General features: G+C 42.1%; 1 protein-coding gene across 3 annotated transcripts in view; it reads left to right on the plus strand.

The window, feature by feature from the left end:
• Positions 1-18,396, plus strand: part of STXBP5L (syntaxin binding protein 5L) — a 433,225-nt gene that overhangs the window by 249,534 nt on the left and 165,295 nt on the right. For all 3 annotated transcript variants that reach the window (XM_077807341.1, XM_077807339.1, XM_077807340.1), the window contains exon 6: positions 2,819-2,882. In XM_077807341.1, the coding sequence (XP_077663467.1) occupies positions 2,819-2,882 (64 nt within the window). The remainder of the gene's footprint in view (positions 1-2,818; positions 2,883-18,396) is intronic.

The following is an 18,396-nucleotide window of genomic DNA, read 5'->3' on the forward strand; positions in this document are numbered from 1 at the left end:
CCTTAGAAAAAGAGGTAAGAGCAATTAGGAACTGTTTTTGAGAAAAACAGCAAAATGCATGTAGCAATTGAAAGATGGAGAAGCCTTCTGAATATTTACTGGAGAGAAAATGAAATAGAAACATTTTAGACTGAAGGAAGATTAGATAGATAATCTAGCTTCTGTCCTTTAAGGGAGAAGAGACAGGTGAATTGTGTTGCATAAGGGAATAAAATAATATATTTAAATAATGGCTTAAAGACCTGCTAAAATGGTAACATCTAGAGTGCAATAGGACCCTGAAATCATCAGGGAAAATAAGTGTGTTACTTTACTATAACTGAATGAGATAATTGCATTCCAGATAGCAATGGCTGGGTCAACTTCTCATCTTATTCTTATGCATTGACTGGGGTTTGTGCATGTGCATGTATTTCAAATCTGGCAGAGTTAACTAATAAAAAAACGCAGGTATCTTAATACTAGAATTAAAACATTGCTATGGATTATGGACTCATCTGCCCTCAGATATTTAAATCATTTTGCAACTTTGGAGTTCTTTTAACTCCTCATTGCTAGTGGATGCCTAGACCCACATCCATCTGCAACTGGCAGAATATTGCCTCCCATCCTGTGGAACTCAGACCAGACCACACTGATGCTTGCATTTATGATCGCTAAATATTCACTGGGCCAGAGACAGAGAAAATGACCCTATAGCCTGGTGATTAGAGCCCTCACCTGAGAGGTTGGAGACCAAGGGTCCAGTCCCCCTGCTCTAATGACCCCTTAATTTAAAAACATGCTACAGCTTCAACTGGAGACATTGAAGGCGCTCCCCACATTTGAATATCCCATGGCTAAGGTACTCATCTTATCAGGCAGAGGGAGGGCTTCAATCAGGGGATCTCCTGTATCCCACCTTAACCACTGAGCTAAATGTTTTGAGAGAGGTGCTCCTCTTGGCTGTTTTGTGTGGAGCTAGGTGGCCTCTGAGCACATCTACCAGATTGGGCCCCACAGGTGAGACAGGCGGAGGAGCACCAATCTTTCCCTAATTGGTGAATCACCCTGGGGGCTTAGGCATCTGAGCACCTACAGCGAGGCAGCCGTGCACATGCCCAGAGGCCGTGCACATGCCCTAAAGGGCTAGGCAGCAACTGAGTGGAAGTTTTGTAAATGCCAGTGATTCCTAAATCTGGGATTTAAAATGACAGTTAAATCCCTAAATCCCATAGTGACTCTAGCCCTATATGGTTAATATTTATTTTAATTACGTTTAATGGTGAAAATGCACTAAAAGCTTAAGTAATGGTTGCATAATATAAACATAATATCACAGAGAACAATAATGACAAGTCATTCAATGTTATGTGGAAATACATATGGCACAGGATCCATTTAGGGCATAGAGTGAGTCCATGGTGCACACAGGAAATGCTGAAAGGTTAGATTTAAAGAGTTTTCTTATTTTTGGTGTCTTGATCATTTTTAGAGAAATCTTCCTAAAATATATCTAAGTAATACATTTAGTCATTTTGCTTAAAAACGTTTGCTTATGCAGATTATGTGTTGCTTAATTCACAGAGATGGTTGTAACAATTTATAAGATGGCCTCTATTGTGGTGGGGAGAGGGGGAATATAATACTTTCCAAGTAAGAATACATTGAACCTAATTTTCGTCACATTTGCACAGGTTTTTCAGAGAAGTGACTGGTGACTTCAGTTGAGATACTTTTGACTTACAATTATATAAGTAAGAGGAAAATCAAGCCCCTAGGCTTCATAGTCAAAGAAGGCAGTAAGAATATCTGTTCCCATCACCTCTGAAAACCATCCCTATGCAGGAAAAAAAAATCTGATAGCAACCCTGAAAAAAACTCTCAAGTGCTTAAAATAATTTTAGAAAGTAAAATAGATAATTAGATTTTGAAGAAGAGCCTTTCTCGCTGCATGACAAAGATAGCAATATGGCAACCAAAGTGGAGAAAGAGGAAATAGATAAGGCCCTCCCTACAGCCAGTACAAGCAGATACCAATGCATTATTACCTGAAATAAAAGATCTGCAAACTGATATTCATACTATATTAACAGGAATTGACGAAGAGATTGCTGCTATGGGGGAAGAGTTGCTTGTTATGGAAAAATGGGTTGGTAAGATTCAGTTACATATTTGCCAGACTAAAATAATAAAGCTGGAGCAAAATGAACGTGGTCTGCCAAATAAAATGGATAGTAATAACAGAGCGAGGCTAACATCTTGTCTACCCAGGGACATCCAGGAAATTTGATCCGAATTAACTACAGGTATGATTTTGAAGTGGATTAGTTAAATCACATTAAATCCCTGTGTGGATGCTGTTGTTCAGCATTAAAGTGGCCTTAATTAAGTTTAGTTTAAAGTCACTTTGGAAGTGAATTAAAATACACCGAATTAAGGTCACTTTAATTCTGAATGAGGGTGTTCACTCATCGTGTAATTAGACATAATATAGTATGAAAGCATCACTCATAACAATTTAGATCCATTTATATGTGTGCAGAATGTATGCTTTCATATGCAAAAATAGGTTTTTTTAATGGCTGTTACGCACATGTATCTAAATTGTTCCTGGGCTTCAAACTTACCATGTGTTAGAAAGGATAACCGGAATTTATAGTACAGTACATGATTCTACATAAGGAGTAAGGTCTTTTGTTGTTGATTGTGTGCAAATATCCTCCTCCATGGCAATTTTCCAAACAGTTTTGGGTTGCCTTGTCTCTAACATACCTAACATAAATCTCCTTTTTTATTGAAAGAATTAACATTGCTTTGAATTGATTTTGTTTTTCAGATCCACAAAGACTCACCCTGGCCCAGTTGTACACCTAAGTGATAGCCCAAGAGATGAGGGGAAAGTGAGTACAGTAACTAACGATATAAAATATTTTAATTATGTAAATATTTTAACATTTCATAGCCCTCCCTGACGTTAGCAGTTTTTCTTTTTCACTCATTCACTACTTAATCACTTGCCTCCATTGTAAGATCCTGAGGTCACTCTAAAATATTGCCTGGGAAAACTTTTGGAAAATATTGTAATTCCCTTTCTGCTGTACTGAGAAGAATATTATGGTATAAACAATATGCTATATTTTGAAGTCCTCATTCAAGCAAAGCTACTGTTGACTGAATGGTTTCTGAGTAAAAATTAGTATAAACTGTGTAAGGACTTCAGAATTTGGCCAAGTATGTATTACATGGGCACATTTATGAATTCTTATCTTTGACAAGAATATTGATGGCAATATTTCATAATTGGAGCTTGCTGCTATTTGTGAACAGAGATGAAGACAGCAAAGAGCTATCAATCATGGAAGTCAAGTACCCCACAAGCCCAGCTCCTGACTCCAGTTCCTCAGACAGGCAGGCAGTTTCAGAGCTCATGCTACTGTGGCCAGTTCCCCCCTCTGCCACTACCTTTCTCCAGTTCTAATGGCTCTGCATCATGCTCTAGGCCCTCCTCCATCGCATTAGAAGCTTTTGGTTCTAGATCTGTCCCTACTGGCTCCCTTCTCTCCATTCACTCTCCTGACCTTTGTGCTTTAGACAGAGGTTTACCCTCCATAAAAAAAAATGAACTTTTTCCAAAAGAAAAATTTCCCCAGTCTGGATTTTTGAATCTTTGTTCTTCTCCTCTTAGCAGGATGATACATAAGATCAAAGCCACTGGGGTGGGGGAAGAAACATACTTTAGTGTTGCCTTCCCTTTTTTGCCCCTGAAATTTGTCCCATGAAGAGGGTGAGTTATCCAAACCAGAATCTGTTAAATCTGACTGGGACACTCAGGAGATGTTTTTTCGAGTAGAATTTGAGGCCAGTACTCCGTTAAAGTCGCTTGTTGTTGGCCTCCAGGCTGAGCCAGCCAAGCCAATTAGAAATTACCTCCCCAGAGACCTCCAGAAGGAATTGGTGATTCTTCCTGATGAGGTAGTAAGACACTAACCTCAACAAGTAGAAGTTTCCCAGCAATCAGAAAAGTCTTAATAGAGATGTCCTAAAATGTTATTAAAAGCGATATTTTAAAAAATGTGTGTCTAAACTTAGGCTTCTACCAGCAAGTCTACATTCAACTACCTCAATAAGTGGTATTACTTTTGCAAGTTTTGAGTACCCAGATCTGCTGTCTTTAGAGCTGCATTATGCACGGGAACAACACAAAATAGGAGTATTGGACCAGGATATGGTTGATTGTGCTTTTTTTTTTGGTTTGTGAGCTATTTGTAATGGTAGTAAGGCAGAAACCTCCCTGTAACACCGGCAAAAGCAGTTTAAGGGGAAACTCTCCTAATCTAAGGCCAGACAGTGGAGCAGATCCACTAGAGCGGGGGAGCTCTCATGGGGATTTCACCTCAGATCCCAATCAAATCTATGAAAGATTCCCAGGATTTGGACCATAGTCTCCTGGGCCAGAGGACAGGTATCTGGCTAAGCATATCAGGGACAGATGGGTACAGGAGATACTCTGCTGAGGTCACTCCATACTAACACTTCATCCAAATCAAATATAAGAAAATTTGGTATTGTAGTTAAGGTCCTGGACTGTAAATCAGGAGATCTGAGTTCAATCCCAGCTGCCTCACAGACATTTAACCTTTCTGTGTCTTAGTTGCCCATTCATATTTCCTTTTCTTCTACCCTTTGTCTTGTCTATTCAGATTAAAAGCTCTCCAAACCAGGGATATTTTTTTATTATGTACATATGTAACACCTAACACAATGGCACCTGATATCAGTTAGCTACTGGAATACCACAATAATAATTATTATAATAAATAAAATAACAGCAAACTCCACAGTCCCCCTAAGAACAACAACATGAGCAGTGTTCTCCAACAGATAGGAATCAGAAAGCCAGTACTTCTTTCATGGAGATTCGTACGAGTATGTACTCTCTTATAGGCGTTGGAGGTCCACAATAAGAACTGGGGACTTTGAGCTATACAAGCCCTTCAGATCGTTAAACGAGCACCAGGAAGACAAATTTAGGATGGAAACCCTGGCATCCACATTAGCATCTCTTTCCACCAGGGATTGCCTTACACTGACTGATCTTGTGGATGTTTTTATTGTCCACATCCCTTTTTGTCCCTGCCTTCATTGTTATGGATGTTAATTTAATTTGTGTTACCAAAATGAATAGTACTAGGACAAAATTCTTCCTTTTGGTCTCTAACCTTCTTTCTAAATGTTCATGGAAATCCTGGTGCTGACTATCTCCTTTTTCATGTTTGGACATCTTATGTGCAAGAGTCCAGCAAGCTGCCCAGATGGTCATTATGAAGTTCTAAAACCATGAGTATGATCAATGTGAATGGGAAGAGCCTGGTCCCCAACCAGTGGTCAGGTCAGGAAAGAACTCAGAGTGTAATAAATCTGCTAGAGTTGAGAACAATCAGATTAGCTCTCGTGGAATTTCAGCCTGTATTGTCAGGCCGCTAAATACTAGTCACATCAAATATAAGCTACAATGGCTTATCTGAACAGATGTTCCTAGTTCAACAGGAAAGAAGTGCTCTTTTTTTCAGTGGTCTTGGCATGACATTCCTCCTGTTATTGCAATGCACTAGCATGGACAAAGCATATATCAGCAATACACCAGGAGTGGAGTGTCACTGAGAAGATGTTTTAATCTTTTAGTGGACAGAACTATTAGCTGGAACTTGACATCCCTGAGCTAGAAAGAAGTCAAAAGTGCAAAATTGCTTCATCAAATAAAGGAATTCACACATGACGTAGGACCACCTGCTCAACGTCTTCCTTCCCCTTCAACATCCTGAGGAAATCTGTGCAAAACGTCAGTGAGAAGAAATGGCAGTAATACCATGTCACAACCGGGACATGGGAGGTCTGACCTAGTGGTCTGAGCAGGAGTCAGGACCAGGTCAGGTCAGATACCAGGAGATCAGAGTCTAAGATATGCCCGAGGGCAAACCAAGAATCAGATATCAGGAGGCAGACAGGTTGAGGTTACCAGGAGATCAGAGTCAGACAGTAGGAGCAAGTAGTGAAAGGGATGCAGTCCTAAGCAGGAGAAAGCCCAATGCATGGACAATTTCCTGTTCCTGTGCTTTATTTAAATAGAAGCAGGGAACCAGTCAAGACCCCAGAGTTCCAACAGTTAGATCCCAGTAGTGGAGTCCTATCAGAGTTGAGCTTCTAGTTCTGGGTCATAGGATGACAGGTGTGAATTAACTGGCTCCTAAGAGCTCTGTGAGGCAAAGCTTGATTTGGGAAGTGATTAAAGTCCAAGATCTCTCTGGTAGCATTCTCTGAAATGCTTCAGTTCTTCTCTGAGTGCTTGTTCATGTCCATTCCACGTTAGGTGTGTGCACACTGCTTGCCCCATTGCCAGAGATTTTTCCCTCTGTAGTATAGCCTGAGTAATTTCTCACTTTGTCTTTAGAATATCATGGGGGAAGTGAAAATAACATCCCATTAACTGAGCTGGAGGAAAGAATAAAAAACGTCCTTATCCTCAGAATACAGTTGGACATTAAAATCTCCCAAAAGAGCAAAGATTTCTGTTAGAAATATTCTCAATTAACAGGTCAATAAAAGATTCAGGCTCTGCCCATAAAGATTCATTGTAGAAAGTAAAGCGCAAAGTGGGAAATTAAACATTAATGGTAATAGAACAGATTTATCTGGGAAAACAATACTATAGGCCTACAAATAGGGTTACCAGGTGTTAACATTCAAGTTATAACACTTAACTTAGTAGAAGCAAGAAGGGCCAGTCTTTCTCTCTTGACATGTGCAACACCCCCTTTTAAAAAGGATTGAAAGTTCTGTAGATATAAGGACTCATCCTTTGAAAGTCAGGTTTCTTGGAGGAAAACTAAATGAAACAGATATATTATTCCCAACATCCAAATCCTAGGATTTACGTTTAAGGCTATCAGTATTACATTAAATACTTTTGATAGAGGTTTTACTATCAGGCCCATCTAGTCAATCCACCTCCCTTTCTAGGGCTTCAGTAGAAAAATTGCCATGAAAAACTGCACCATTAGCTTTGTGATTAGACCTAATTCTCCCAGGATTGTGATCTTCGACCCTCTAGATGGTTCATAGATCCTGAACAACAGGGTCTGAGGCCAGCCGTTTGGTAAAAAATGGGATATAGCCCAACTGGTTTTGCTTGGGTGACCCGATCATTTATTTTGTTGTTAAAAGGAACAGAAATGATTTCTAGACTGTATCCTTTTGACCTTTTCTATCAGATGGCCTCTCCAGCTAAGAAGAGCTCTCAAAATCTGGATTTTCTTAACTGCTTACAAGTCTTTCAACTCTACCTCTCCTCTTTCTTGAGAACCAAAATTAGAGACCCTTGTTATCTTTAAAATCTGGTTTCTGGGTAGAGAATAAAACACTGCTTGTTCCAATAACACACACAGATGGTGTTGCGAACAGACCTTGACTCAGCCTTCTCCCTAGAGACATTTTTAAAAACCAGGGCCACAAACCAAAAGTGCTTAGAATTTCTTAGTGTTAGATCAGGGGTACTTTAAATTAAACCAGGTTGAGAGGATGAAGCAATGTGTGGAGACTCATGCGGCTGCTTACTAACTTCAGAGATACAGAAGGAAGAGAGTTGCCATCACAATTGGAGCTGTACCAGGCTCAGTATTGATGAACATAGGTCCAACGCCAGCATTATCTAGGTGTTCTGGAACAGAGAGGGTGCCAAATATCCTGCTTGGGTTAGTAGATACTAATGAGGGCACCTTGGGGAAATAGTTCTCTTAGAATTGTTGGACTCTTGCCAAACATGCCATAATCACTGCATTCCCAGCATAACCTTGAAATCAAATAAAGATTCTTTTATTTCTGAAATATCTTTAAGCAACATATCTCTTAATTTGCCTATAGACAGACAGTTGTCACAGAGGAGAACAGGCTCTGCTAAATTCCTGGTGGAGAAGCAGTATTTTCTCCATGTAGCGATCATGGGGAATGAACATTCTCAGGGTATACATGAAAGGAAGATCCAAGTGTCTATTAGACACTTTATAATGAGAGAGTTATCCAGTCTGTGACTCACAGGAGGCATCATCTGGTCCTTGCTTAAAGTTATGAATTGGATAATGAACCAGAGAACTCAAGGTATAGGCAGGACAAGTAACTAATGATAAAATTGGTGAAGCAGAGGGTCCATCAGGTAAAGTGACCTCTATAACCCCCTTAACTACCTCTGCCAAAAATAATAGAGTGGGAGCTGGTATACAGGATACAGTCAAAATTTTAATGGGAAGTAAAGTCTGGGCCTCTGCAGGACCTCCGTCGCCATGGATACAAGGGGTTATGAAGTCTGTAATTTTGGTTTGACTAAAGGTGGAAAAGGATGAGTCCAACAGAGGCCGTATGACTACGCCTTTTAGCTTGTTGTCATATTATAATAATCTTAACTAAAACTGGGTCTGCTTGGACCCTCTTCGTCCATGTCCTTTATTTAGAGTCACACAAAATCCACACAAGCACATATACACTACCTGCTCTCTGCTACTGAAACTGCTTCCTGAGTGATTCCTCCTTCTGTGACTATGTGGACTCTTCACCACTCCCTTGGCATTAAATTGGCTTCTGCCTCCATAGGAGCAGCCCAGAGCCCACATACCCTGAACACACCAATATTTCCCAAACCAAAAGGGATGGAGAGAAAGAGATATTATCAGAACTGCCTAACAGATTATCAACAGGGGAAGGAAAACTCATACATACACATAGTTCAAGCACAACTGATGTCTTGACCACTTTGCCTCTGGCTCATGGCAAGAGAGTCCCAAGACCCTGCAACCAGAGGCGCCGACTTTCTACTGTGCTAAGGGGTGCTCAATGCCCCCCCCGCCTCTGCCGCATGCTTCACCCCCCATTCTGTCCCTTCCTCCAAGGCCCCACCCCTCTCCTGCCTCTTCCCACCCCATTCCGCCCCTGAGCGCACCTGACCCTTGCTCCTCTGCCTCCCCCAGCACCTCCTGCACACTGCTGAACAGCTGATCATGGAGCAGGTCCTCAAAGAATCAATCCTGAAGCACTTACATGAGAGGAAAGTGATCAGGAACAGTCAGCATGGATTCACCAGGGGAAGGTCATGCCTGACTAATCTAATCGCCTTCTATGATGAGATTACTGGTTCTGTGGATGAAGGGAAAGCAGTGGATGTATTGTTTCTTGACTTTAGCAAAGCTTTTGACACAGTCTCCCACAGTATTCTTGTCAGCAAGTTAAAGAAGTGTGGGCTGGATGAATGCACTATAAGGTGGGTAGAAAGTTGGCTAGATTGTCGGGCTCAATGGCTCCATGTCTAGTTGGCAGCCGGTGTCAAGTGGAGTGCCCCGGGGTCGGTCCTGGGGCCAGTTTTGTTCAATATCTTCATAAATGATCTGGAGGATGGTGTGGATTGCACTCTCAGCAAATTTGCAGATGACACTAAACTAGGAGGAGTGGTAGATACGCTGGAGGGCAGGGATAGGATACAGAGGGACCTAGACAAATTGGAGGATTGGGCCAAAAGAAATCTGATGAGGTTCAATAAGGATAAGTGCAGGGTCCTGCACTTAGGACGGAAGAACCCAATGCACCGCTACAGACTAGGGACCGAATGGCTAGGCAGCAGTTCTGCAGAAAAGGACCTAGGGGTGACAGTGGACGAGAAGCTGGATATGAGTCCGCAGTGTTACCTTGTTGCCAAGAAGGCCAATGGCATTTTGGGATGTATAAGTAGGGGCATAGCGAGCAGATCGAGGGACATGATCGTTCCCCTCTATTCGGCATTGGTGAGGCCTCATCTGGAGTACTGTGTCCAGTTTTGGGCCCCACACTACAAGAAGGATGTGGATAAATTGGAGAGAGTCCAGCGAAGGGCAACAAAAATGATTAGGGGTGTGGAACACATGACTTATGAGGAGAGGCTGAGGGAACTGGGATTGTTTAGTCTGCAGAAGAGAAGAATGAGGGGGGATTTGATAGCTGCTTTCAACTACCTGAGAGGTAGTTCCAGAGAGGATGGTTCTAGACTATTCTCAGTGGTAGAAGAGGACAGGACAAGGAGTAATGGTCTCAAGTTGCAGTGGGGGAGGTTTAGGTTGGATATTAGGAAAAACTTTTTCACTAGGAGGGTGGTGAAACACTGGAATGCATTACCTAGGGAGGTGGTAGAATCTCCTTCCTTAGAAGTTTTTAAGGTCAGGCTTGACAAAGCCCTGGCTGGGATGATTTAATTGGGGATTGGTCCTGCTTTGAGCAAGGGGTTGGACTAGATGACCTCCTGAGGTCCCTTCCAACCCTGATATTCTATGATTCTATGATTCTATGATCCATGGTGGGCAGGAGGCACTGGGAGGAAGGGGGAGGCACTGGCGCTGATCACGGGGGCTGCCGGTGGGTGCTCAGTACCCACCATTTTTTCCCATGAGCGCTTCAGCCCCAGAGCACCCATGGAGTCAGCGCCTGTGCCTGCAACTTCCCTTACCAACTTTGCTTTGGTAAGTCTGAGGCCCTGCATGCACTGGCCCCACCAGTCAGTTCCCCATTAGTAGCTAATATTCAGCTGGGATGACTACCACTCTCACCTCCAGTTAAATCATCCAGCATGTTGAGGTGGGGATGGACTCCTACTCCAGCAGCACCTCTCAGGGGCTCCTCTGCTCACTTTCCACTTGACTCCACTTGCTGCTGATGCTGCAGCCACCACTCGCATCCTAACAGGTGCCCTCTGTACCAGCCTGATCTTGCTACCTCACCCACTACATACTCCTGCACCAAATCTTCTAAACTACTGATGTTGCTGTTTTTTCCCAGTGCTCCGAACATTCTGGTCATATAGACTCCATCTCATCCGCTCACTATCCATTTAAGCTGTGGCTATGGACCAAGTCAGCCACGAACCACTGCTCCAGAGTTGCCAGGCAATGCTGCCAGTTTCAGAGAGACAGTGTGTCCACTATTCAGTTTACATGCTTTCTGAACAGGATGTCTCCTCTCATTTACTGTGGTGTAGAGTCCTGTATGGATCTGATTAGAGCAAGAATAACAGATATTCTAGAATTCCACTAGCACAGCTTGGATTTTAACCTCAATTCTTAAAGTTGGAGATATTAGCCCAAAATGTATATACCAGCTTGTATTATCCTGCCTCATATAGTGAGTTTTTCGTGGCTATAAAAAGAATTGGACCTAATAGGATTGAGGGAATTCTTGCCTGGAATATTAATAGAATACTGTGTTCCAGGCATTAATGGGTGAAATACTTGATGCTAAACACAGTGTCCCTCTATTTTTCAATCCAATAAAGCTGCATTTTTATCAAATATTTAAACAAGAATCATTTCAAGCTGCCAACAAGATTTCACAAGCCTTAGGACGTAGTTCTATCATTCTTCTGCCCAAATCCTTAATAAAGAACATCCTTCTTCCTATTTTTACCTAGAATACACATGGTCATGAAAACAAAGCAGCTGCAGTCACTATCACCGAATGGATAAACAGTGCATAATGGAGGTTTACAAGTCCAGAAGTCTGATTCTTCTCCAGAATCTGCAAGCCCACTCTTCCATGTCCATTGCAGATTCTGAGCCGAAAAAGATTCACCTATACCGGAAGGAAACTGCAGGGTATCTAAGTAGGCCGGTCTTCACATCTTCTCCAGAAACTGAAAACTTCATATCACAGTCTTAGCAAATATGTCATTCGAATGAATGTATGCTGTAAAAGAGCAATAATTTAATCCTCCTCTTCAGCAGGAGCCAGGAAATGGATCATTTTAATTATTCTTTTTCTCCTATTCCATTATCTTACTTCTCTGTCCTCATTCTTTAGGGAATGCATCACTGCTGGTTATTTCTCAGTTGTGGAGGATTACCGGACATACCAGTTTAGAAGAGAGAAAACAATTGGCTTACATGCTAATTGATTTTCTTCTAGATTTGTCTGTCTCACTCTTCTTATGAAATGTATTTAGAGAGAGAGGATACAGAAATGAGGGGAATATCAATAAATGAATAAGACTTTAATTTGATGACTGTTTAGTTTGGCCTTGGTTGTTTTCAGTAACTCAGTTATGCTATGGAAAGTTTTGTCTGCAGCCATAGTGGAGGGTTGCCAGACATATTATAGTATAGAAAAAAAATTAGCAGGTAAGCCATGATTTTTTTCACACTAGAAGCTAAAGTGTCAGCCATCTAATATACTAAATATTTAAAAGAAGATTAGTATGGCTAAAGTAAAATAGGCACAATTTAGATGTAATACATAATTTTTTGTGATTGTTATCAATTCAAGTTCTATGGGAATTATATATCCTTCATTCTTCTTTGAGAGGTGTTGCACAGGGCCATTCCACTTCAGGTGTGTGCACACCCAGCGTATCAAAGCCAGAGATATTTTTCCTGTAGCAATGCCCATCAGGGCGTTCATGTGCCCTCCGCAAACTCGTGCTGCCAGCCAAAGGTATAAAGGATGAAGCTGCCCCAATCCCTCTCAGTTCTTTCTCACCACCTGTGATCAGTAGTTGGAATGTGTGTGCTTGTCATACTCCTTTCCCTTTCTCTTAAGAGAATTTTTTTTTCTAAAAGTTATTGTTGTATATAGTTAGGTTAGTTCAATGTAACTATTATTTTAGACAAATTTTTGCTAGGTTTTTGTTTTGTTTGGAGCTTTTCAAGCTCATGCCTAAGTCTTGAGGGTGTAAGCGCTGTTCTGGCTATAACAAGTTGTCAAGGTTCCTTCCCCACTCTGAACTCTAGGGTACAGATGTGGGGACCTGCATGAAAAACCCCCTAAGCTTATTTTTACCAACTTAGGTTAAAACTTCCCCAAGGTACAAACTATTTTACCTTTTGCCCTTGGACTTTATTGCTGCCACCACCAAGCGTCTAACAAATATTTAACCGGGAAAGAGCCTGCTTGGAAACTTCTTTCCCCCCCAAAATCCTCCCAAACCCTACACCCCCTTTCCTGGGGAAGGCTTGATAAAAATCCTCACCAATTTGCAATGTGAACACAAACCCAAACCCTTTGATCTTAAGAACAATGAAAAAGCAATCAGGTTCTTAAAAGAAGAATTTTATTTGAAGAAAAAAAGTAAAAGAATCACCTCTGTAAAATCAGGATGGTAAATACCTTACAGGATAATCAGATTAAAAACATAGAGAATCCCTCTAGGCAAAACCTTAATTTACAAAAAGACACAAAAACAGGAATATACATTCCATTCAGCAAGCTTATTTTCTCAGCCATATAAACAAAACAGAATCTAACGTATATCTAGCTAGATTACTTACTAAGTTCTAAGACTCCATTCCTTTTCTGTTCCCGGCAAAAGCATCACACAGACAGAGAGAGCCTTTGTTTCTCCCCCCCCCTCCAGCTTTGAAAGTATCTTGTCTCCTCATTGGTCATTTTGGTCAGGTGCCGGCGAGGTTATCCTAGCTTCTTAACCCTTTACAGGTGAAAGGGTTTTTCCTCTGGCCCAGGAGGGATTTAAAGGTGTTTACCCTTTTCTTTATATTTATGACACAAGTCTATTCTAGTCAACAATCCCACTCACATTGTTTAAAGTGTTTGGGAGAAGGATATCTTAGGCATAGGTGCTCTATCTGCAGGGGGCTTAAGACCAGAACTAAGAAGTCTAGGTAGGTGGGACTCCATATAGAAGCTGCTCTGCACTCCAGTTGGAACCCAGCCACTCCATACACAGGGGTTCAGACTCTACTCTGCTGAGGAGTGCACCGCCAAACTTGGCCATATCCCCTCATCAGAGGGAGCCAGAGAGAAGACACCATTTTCTTTCTTCCCTACCACACAAATGGCAGAAGAAGTCAGATGCTTTGCACTCTTCTAGCCAGAAGAAGTTCTCTTCATGTTGGAGGCTTGCCCTCCTGGACAGTCTCATGGAAGAAAGGTTAGAGCACTGCACTAGCTAGGCAGTCCTGGGTACAGCATACTTCAACTAGCAATGTAGAGACCTTGACTCTGGCACTAACTTCAGTACTGTCAAGATCAACTCGATTGCTGGAACCTTCTACCACATCGACTTCATCTTTGTGCACACTTCAGTGCATCCCACCTTCTTGGTATTGACAGTCTCTGAGGCATATGTGGTGGTCAGGGACCTCCTTTGCTTCTCGGTTCCAGACTCACCTTTGCTGCAAGACATCGAGGTTCCAGCCTTCCTGTGATGAAGGCTTCAGTACCTGTATCATCCTTGGCACCAACACACTCAGTACCACTGGTTTTCAGTAACAACTGTAGCCAAAAGCTCTGCTGTTCAGCTGGGCAGATGAACAGTACCATCATCAGCAAAGCTGCTGATGCTTCCCCATACCACCTACTTCTCATTGATCCAGGTCCCAGCCTCCTGCTACACCACCCAGTACTACACTGCCTTGGCCCTCAGACTGTACTTCTCCATGTTGGAGTTGGAAGTGGGATCTTACACACTGAGATCCCATTACAGAAGGTCTGAGATTTCCCTTCATTCATCCTTGTATAGATTGAGCTCACAGCACTGGCAATCTCTCAGGAGCCGGTCCAGTGACAGAATGCCTTGAGGTTCAGTCCTTGTTCCATATCCAGCAATTGTTTTTTTGGACTCCATAGGGTATCCCTCCAGACTCCAGGTCCTCATCTCCTAGACCCTCCCTACCATTAAGTCTCCATCAAGGCACCAGAGTCCACCTGGTACTGATCCTGGTACCGATCCAGGTACCAAGCAAGCAGTGGAACTTACACCTCTAATATGTGGCCCATCTGGGAGGGAGGTTCTGCAGCTTCAAAACAGGTGGATACTATGCTGCCACCACTGAATAAACACTTCTTCATATTCTCCTGTTTCTGAATCATCCTTCCTGGTTCCTGATGAATATAAGACATAACAAGAGCTTATGAAAAGGTCCCAAGTTCCCCAAGTAGACAGATGGAACTGGTCTGATTGAATCCACATAAGTTAGTGGATATTTTATATACTGCAGGACCTGCTAGAGTCGTTTTAACTCATTAATGAAGCTATCTTAGATGACCAGAATCCTTTGGCAAACTCCTTCCTCTCTGCCACCCACTGCCAAAGGAATGGAGAAGAAATACCAAGTTCTTTCACAGGGTCATGAGTATTTTTATTCACACTCAACCCCAGGAACGTTGGTAGTGTGATGACTGTAAATGAGAAGGGAAGACAAGGCCAGTCTACATCTACGTCTAAAAACAGAGATGCAAGGACACTAGATTTATTTGGGGAAAGGTTTATTCATACTCAGGTTTGCATTTCAAAACTGCAAACTGTCAAGCTCTTTTCACTTGCTAAACTTTTTCAAATTGGGATACAATGTCAAAGTTTATGGACAAGTTACTAGATAATGCCAAGAAGGAGTAGCAGGCACTTGTGAATGATGGCTGCTGATAGCAGGATCATCCCTGCAAGCTGCATTGGATGGGGCAGATTCGGCAGCAGAAGTGATGGCAACAGTGACCATCCATTGCTAAAAGGAAGAAAACGTAAATTGCAGGAGTTAAACTGGTGACTATTAGTCATCATCCACTGCAGATAACAGAAGAAATACAGCTCCCACTGAACTTGGGGACTCTGCATACTAAATGGACTTTTGTTGTTTTGACCAATATATTGAGCACTGTTGTATTGGGAGTGGATTTCATCCGAGAAAATGACAAAAAATGTTGGATGTTAGTAAAACACACTTGTCCCACGACAATATTCAGACACTCCTGCTGGAAAAGGGTAGGAGGACGTGTGGACACTGGAGCACAATTCTTGGGGCCTTACAGGTATCTCTACCATGCCTACAGGATGACAGAGAGGAACTGAAACAACAAGGAGTCCAGCAGCACCTTAAAGACTAACAGTTTTATTTGAACATAAGCTTTCGTGGGTAAAAACCCCACTTCTTCAGATGCATGGAGAGAGGAACTGCTCCCTTTGGTGGCTCAGAATAAAGCTGTGGTGAAGCCAGGTCATCATGCAATAATACCCATAAGGATAAAAGATTGCTACAGTGAACCTGTAGACATAAGTCCAATGGAGACTTGAGGATATGCATTGAGCACAGGAGATTTAATTCATTGACAGTTCAGAATAGTTACCCACTTCTCCACACAGCAGACATCCTGGATAAAATGTCAGGAGCAAACTATTACACTAGTTTTGATTTGGTATCTGGATCTCATCAGATTAAAGTGGCATCTGGAACTGAGATAATACTGCCTTTCTGAAACCTTGTGGACTATCTCAATTCTTCAGAATGCCTTTCAGACTTAGGGATGCACCAGGGACATTTCAGAGGGTAGTAAATGATCTAACCCAAGTTCTGAGAACTGAAGACATCTTCACATATGTAGATGACTCCATTTGTTTCCACAAAATGTGGAAAGAACATCAGATAGAAGTGGGAAGGATTCTGAAGCTTTTTAAAAAGCTGGTTTTAAACTTGCAGGAAACAAATGTCAGTTTGCAAAGAGTTCCATCACCTTCCTGGGACATATAGTCCAACATATAGTTGGAACCCCAACCCCAGAAACTGAATGTTAGAAAGGACTGGAAGGTCCCTGCAAACTTGGAGGAGGTACCGTGGTTTTTAGGCCTCTGCAGATTCCACAGAAGATTTGTAAAAAATTTCTCAGAGAGGGCAGTGCCATTATACCAGGTAACTAAGAGTGATTTTGTCTGGACAGAGTAACACCAAAAGTGTTTGAGTCACTGAAAGAAGGATTTCTAAACCATGCTGTGCTTAAATTCCTGGATCCATCCTATCCATTCATGTTAACCTGTGATGCCCCAAAGGTTGCTGTTCAATTTGCACTTGAACAAATTAATGATCTTGATTGGTGCAGATGAGTAGTGTTTGGAGGTTGCAAAGTAAATGAGAGGGAACCCAAGTCTTTGGCTACAGAACTTGGTGTGTGGCTATTGTGGAGATTCATAAGTCCAGTTGTCCATATTTATTAGATACAGAATTCACAGTGTACACAGACCACAGTGCCCTACAGTGGCTCCTTGCAAAGCAGCAACCCAGAAGGATGCCTGTGGAGATGGATTCACAAAGTGCCTGAATATACGTTCACAGTAAACATGGAAAGTAACATGTGGTTGTGGATGCTCTCAGCCAGGCCAGGGCAAACCCAAATGAGGAATCTTTGCTGTTTCTGTCTTACACTTAGAGGCTTTTACAGTTAGGCCTGCATCTTTGAGCTTTAACAGTACAATCTCCAAGTATTTCTTGTGATCAGACCAAGAGTTGCTAAAGATTACAACATCGTCAACATACTCTTGTGAAGTTCTGTAATCCATATAACACTTGGTTGACCAGCCTCTGAAAAGTGGCTACTACATTCATTAACCCAGATGGTAACATTTTGAATTCATGCAGTCCCATATCAGTGATAAAAGCAGATTCTGTGTATCTTCATGTAAAGTGATCTGCCAATAACCTTTCACAAGGTCAAACATCCTAAAATCTCTAACTGGCAAAATATCCAGCATATAATCAATTCTGAGAATACAATAAGTATCAGGACCAGTGGCAGCACTGAGTTTCCTACAATCAACACAAAATCTTGCAAAGTTAACTTCCTTGGGGACCAAGACAACTGGAAGCGCCTAGGAACTTACAGATTCTTTAATGACCCCCAGATGCAGCATGTTTTGAACTTCTGAGGGCTTGTCTACGCTGGCACTTTACAGCACTGTAACTTTCTCGCGCATGGGGTGTGAAAAAATACCCCCCTGAATGCAGCAAGTTTCAGCACTGTAAAGCACCAGTGTAGACAGTGCACCATCACTGGAAGCCGCTCCCCTCATGGAGGTGGGTTTTTTAGAGTGCTGGGAAAGCTCTCTCCCAGCACTGCGCTGCAACAACACAAGCCACGTTACAGCGCTGCTGCCAGCACTTTAACGTTGCCAGTGTAGATTCGCCCTTAGGGTGAATTTGCTCTTGTACCGTGCCAGTGGCATGGGATGCCTGGCTGAATGCCGACAGAGAGTCCTCATTAATGATCTTGTGGGTCATCGCGTGACTCCTTCCTGGCTTGGTGAAAAAAAAACACTTGTATGTTTAGTATCAGAGGATAGCTGTGTTAGTCTGTATCCACAAAAACAACAAGGAGTCCGGTGGCATCTTAAAGACTAACATCTATATATTTGAGCATAAGCTTTCGTGGGTAAAAACCCCACTTCTTAAGATGCACAGACAGTACTTCTCCCTTTTCAATTAGGGTTAACTCACTGCGTATTTTCAGTACTGTCAAGTGATGAGTCATTTTGGCATTCAGCCATCAAAGCAATGAGATGTGACTCAGTAGTTTCCCCTTCAACACAACAAATCATGTTTACTATGGCTTCCCTACTTTAAGCCTATTCACGCT

Source organism: Eretmochelys imbricata, chromosome 1 (genome assembly GCF_965152235.1).
Source record: "Eretmochelys imbricata isolate rEreImb1 chromosome 1, rEreImb1.hap1, whole genome shotgun sequence".
Lineage (NCBI taxonomy): Eukaryota > Metazoa > Chordata > Testudines > Cheloniidae > Eretmochelys > Eretmochelys imbricata.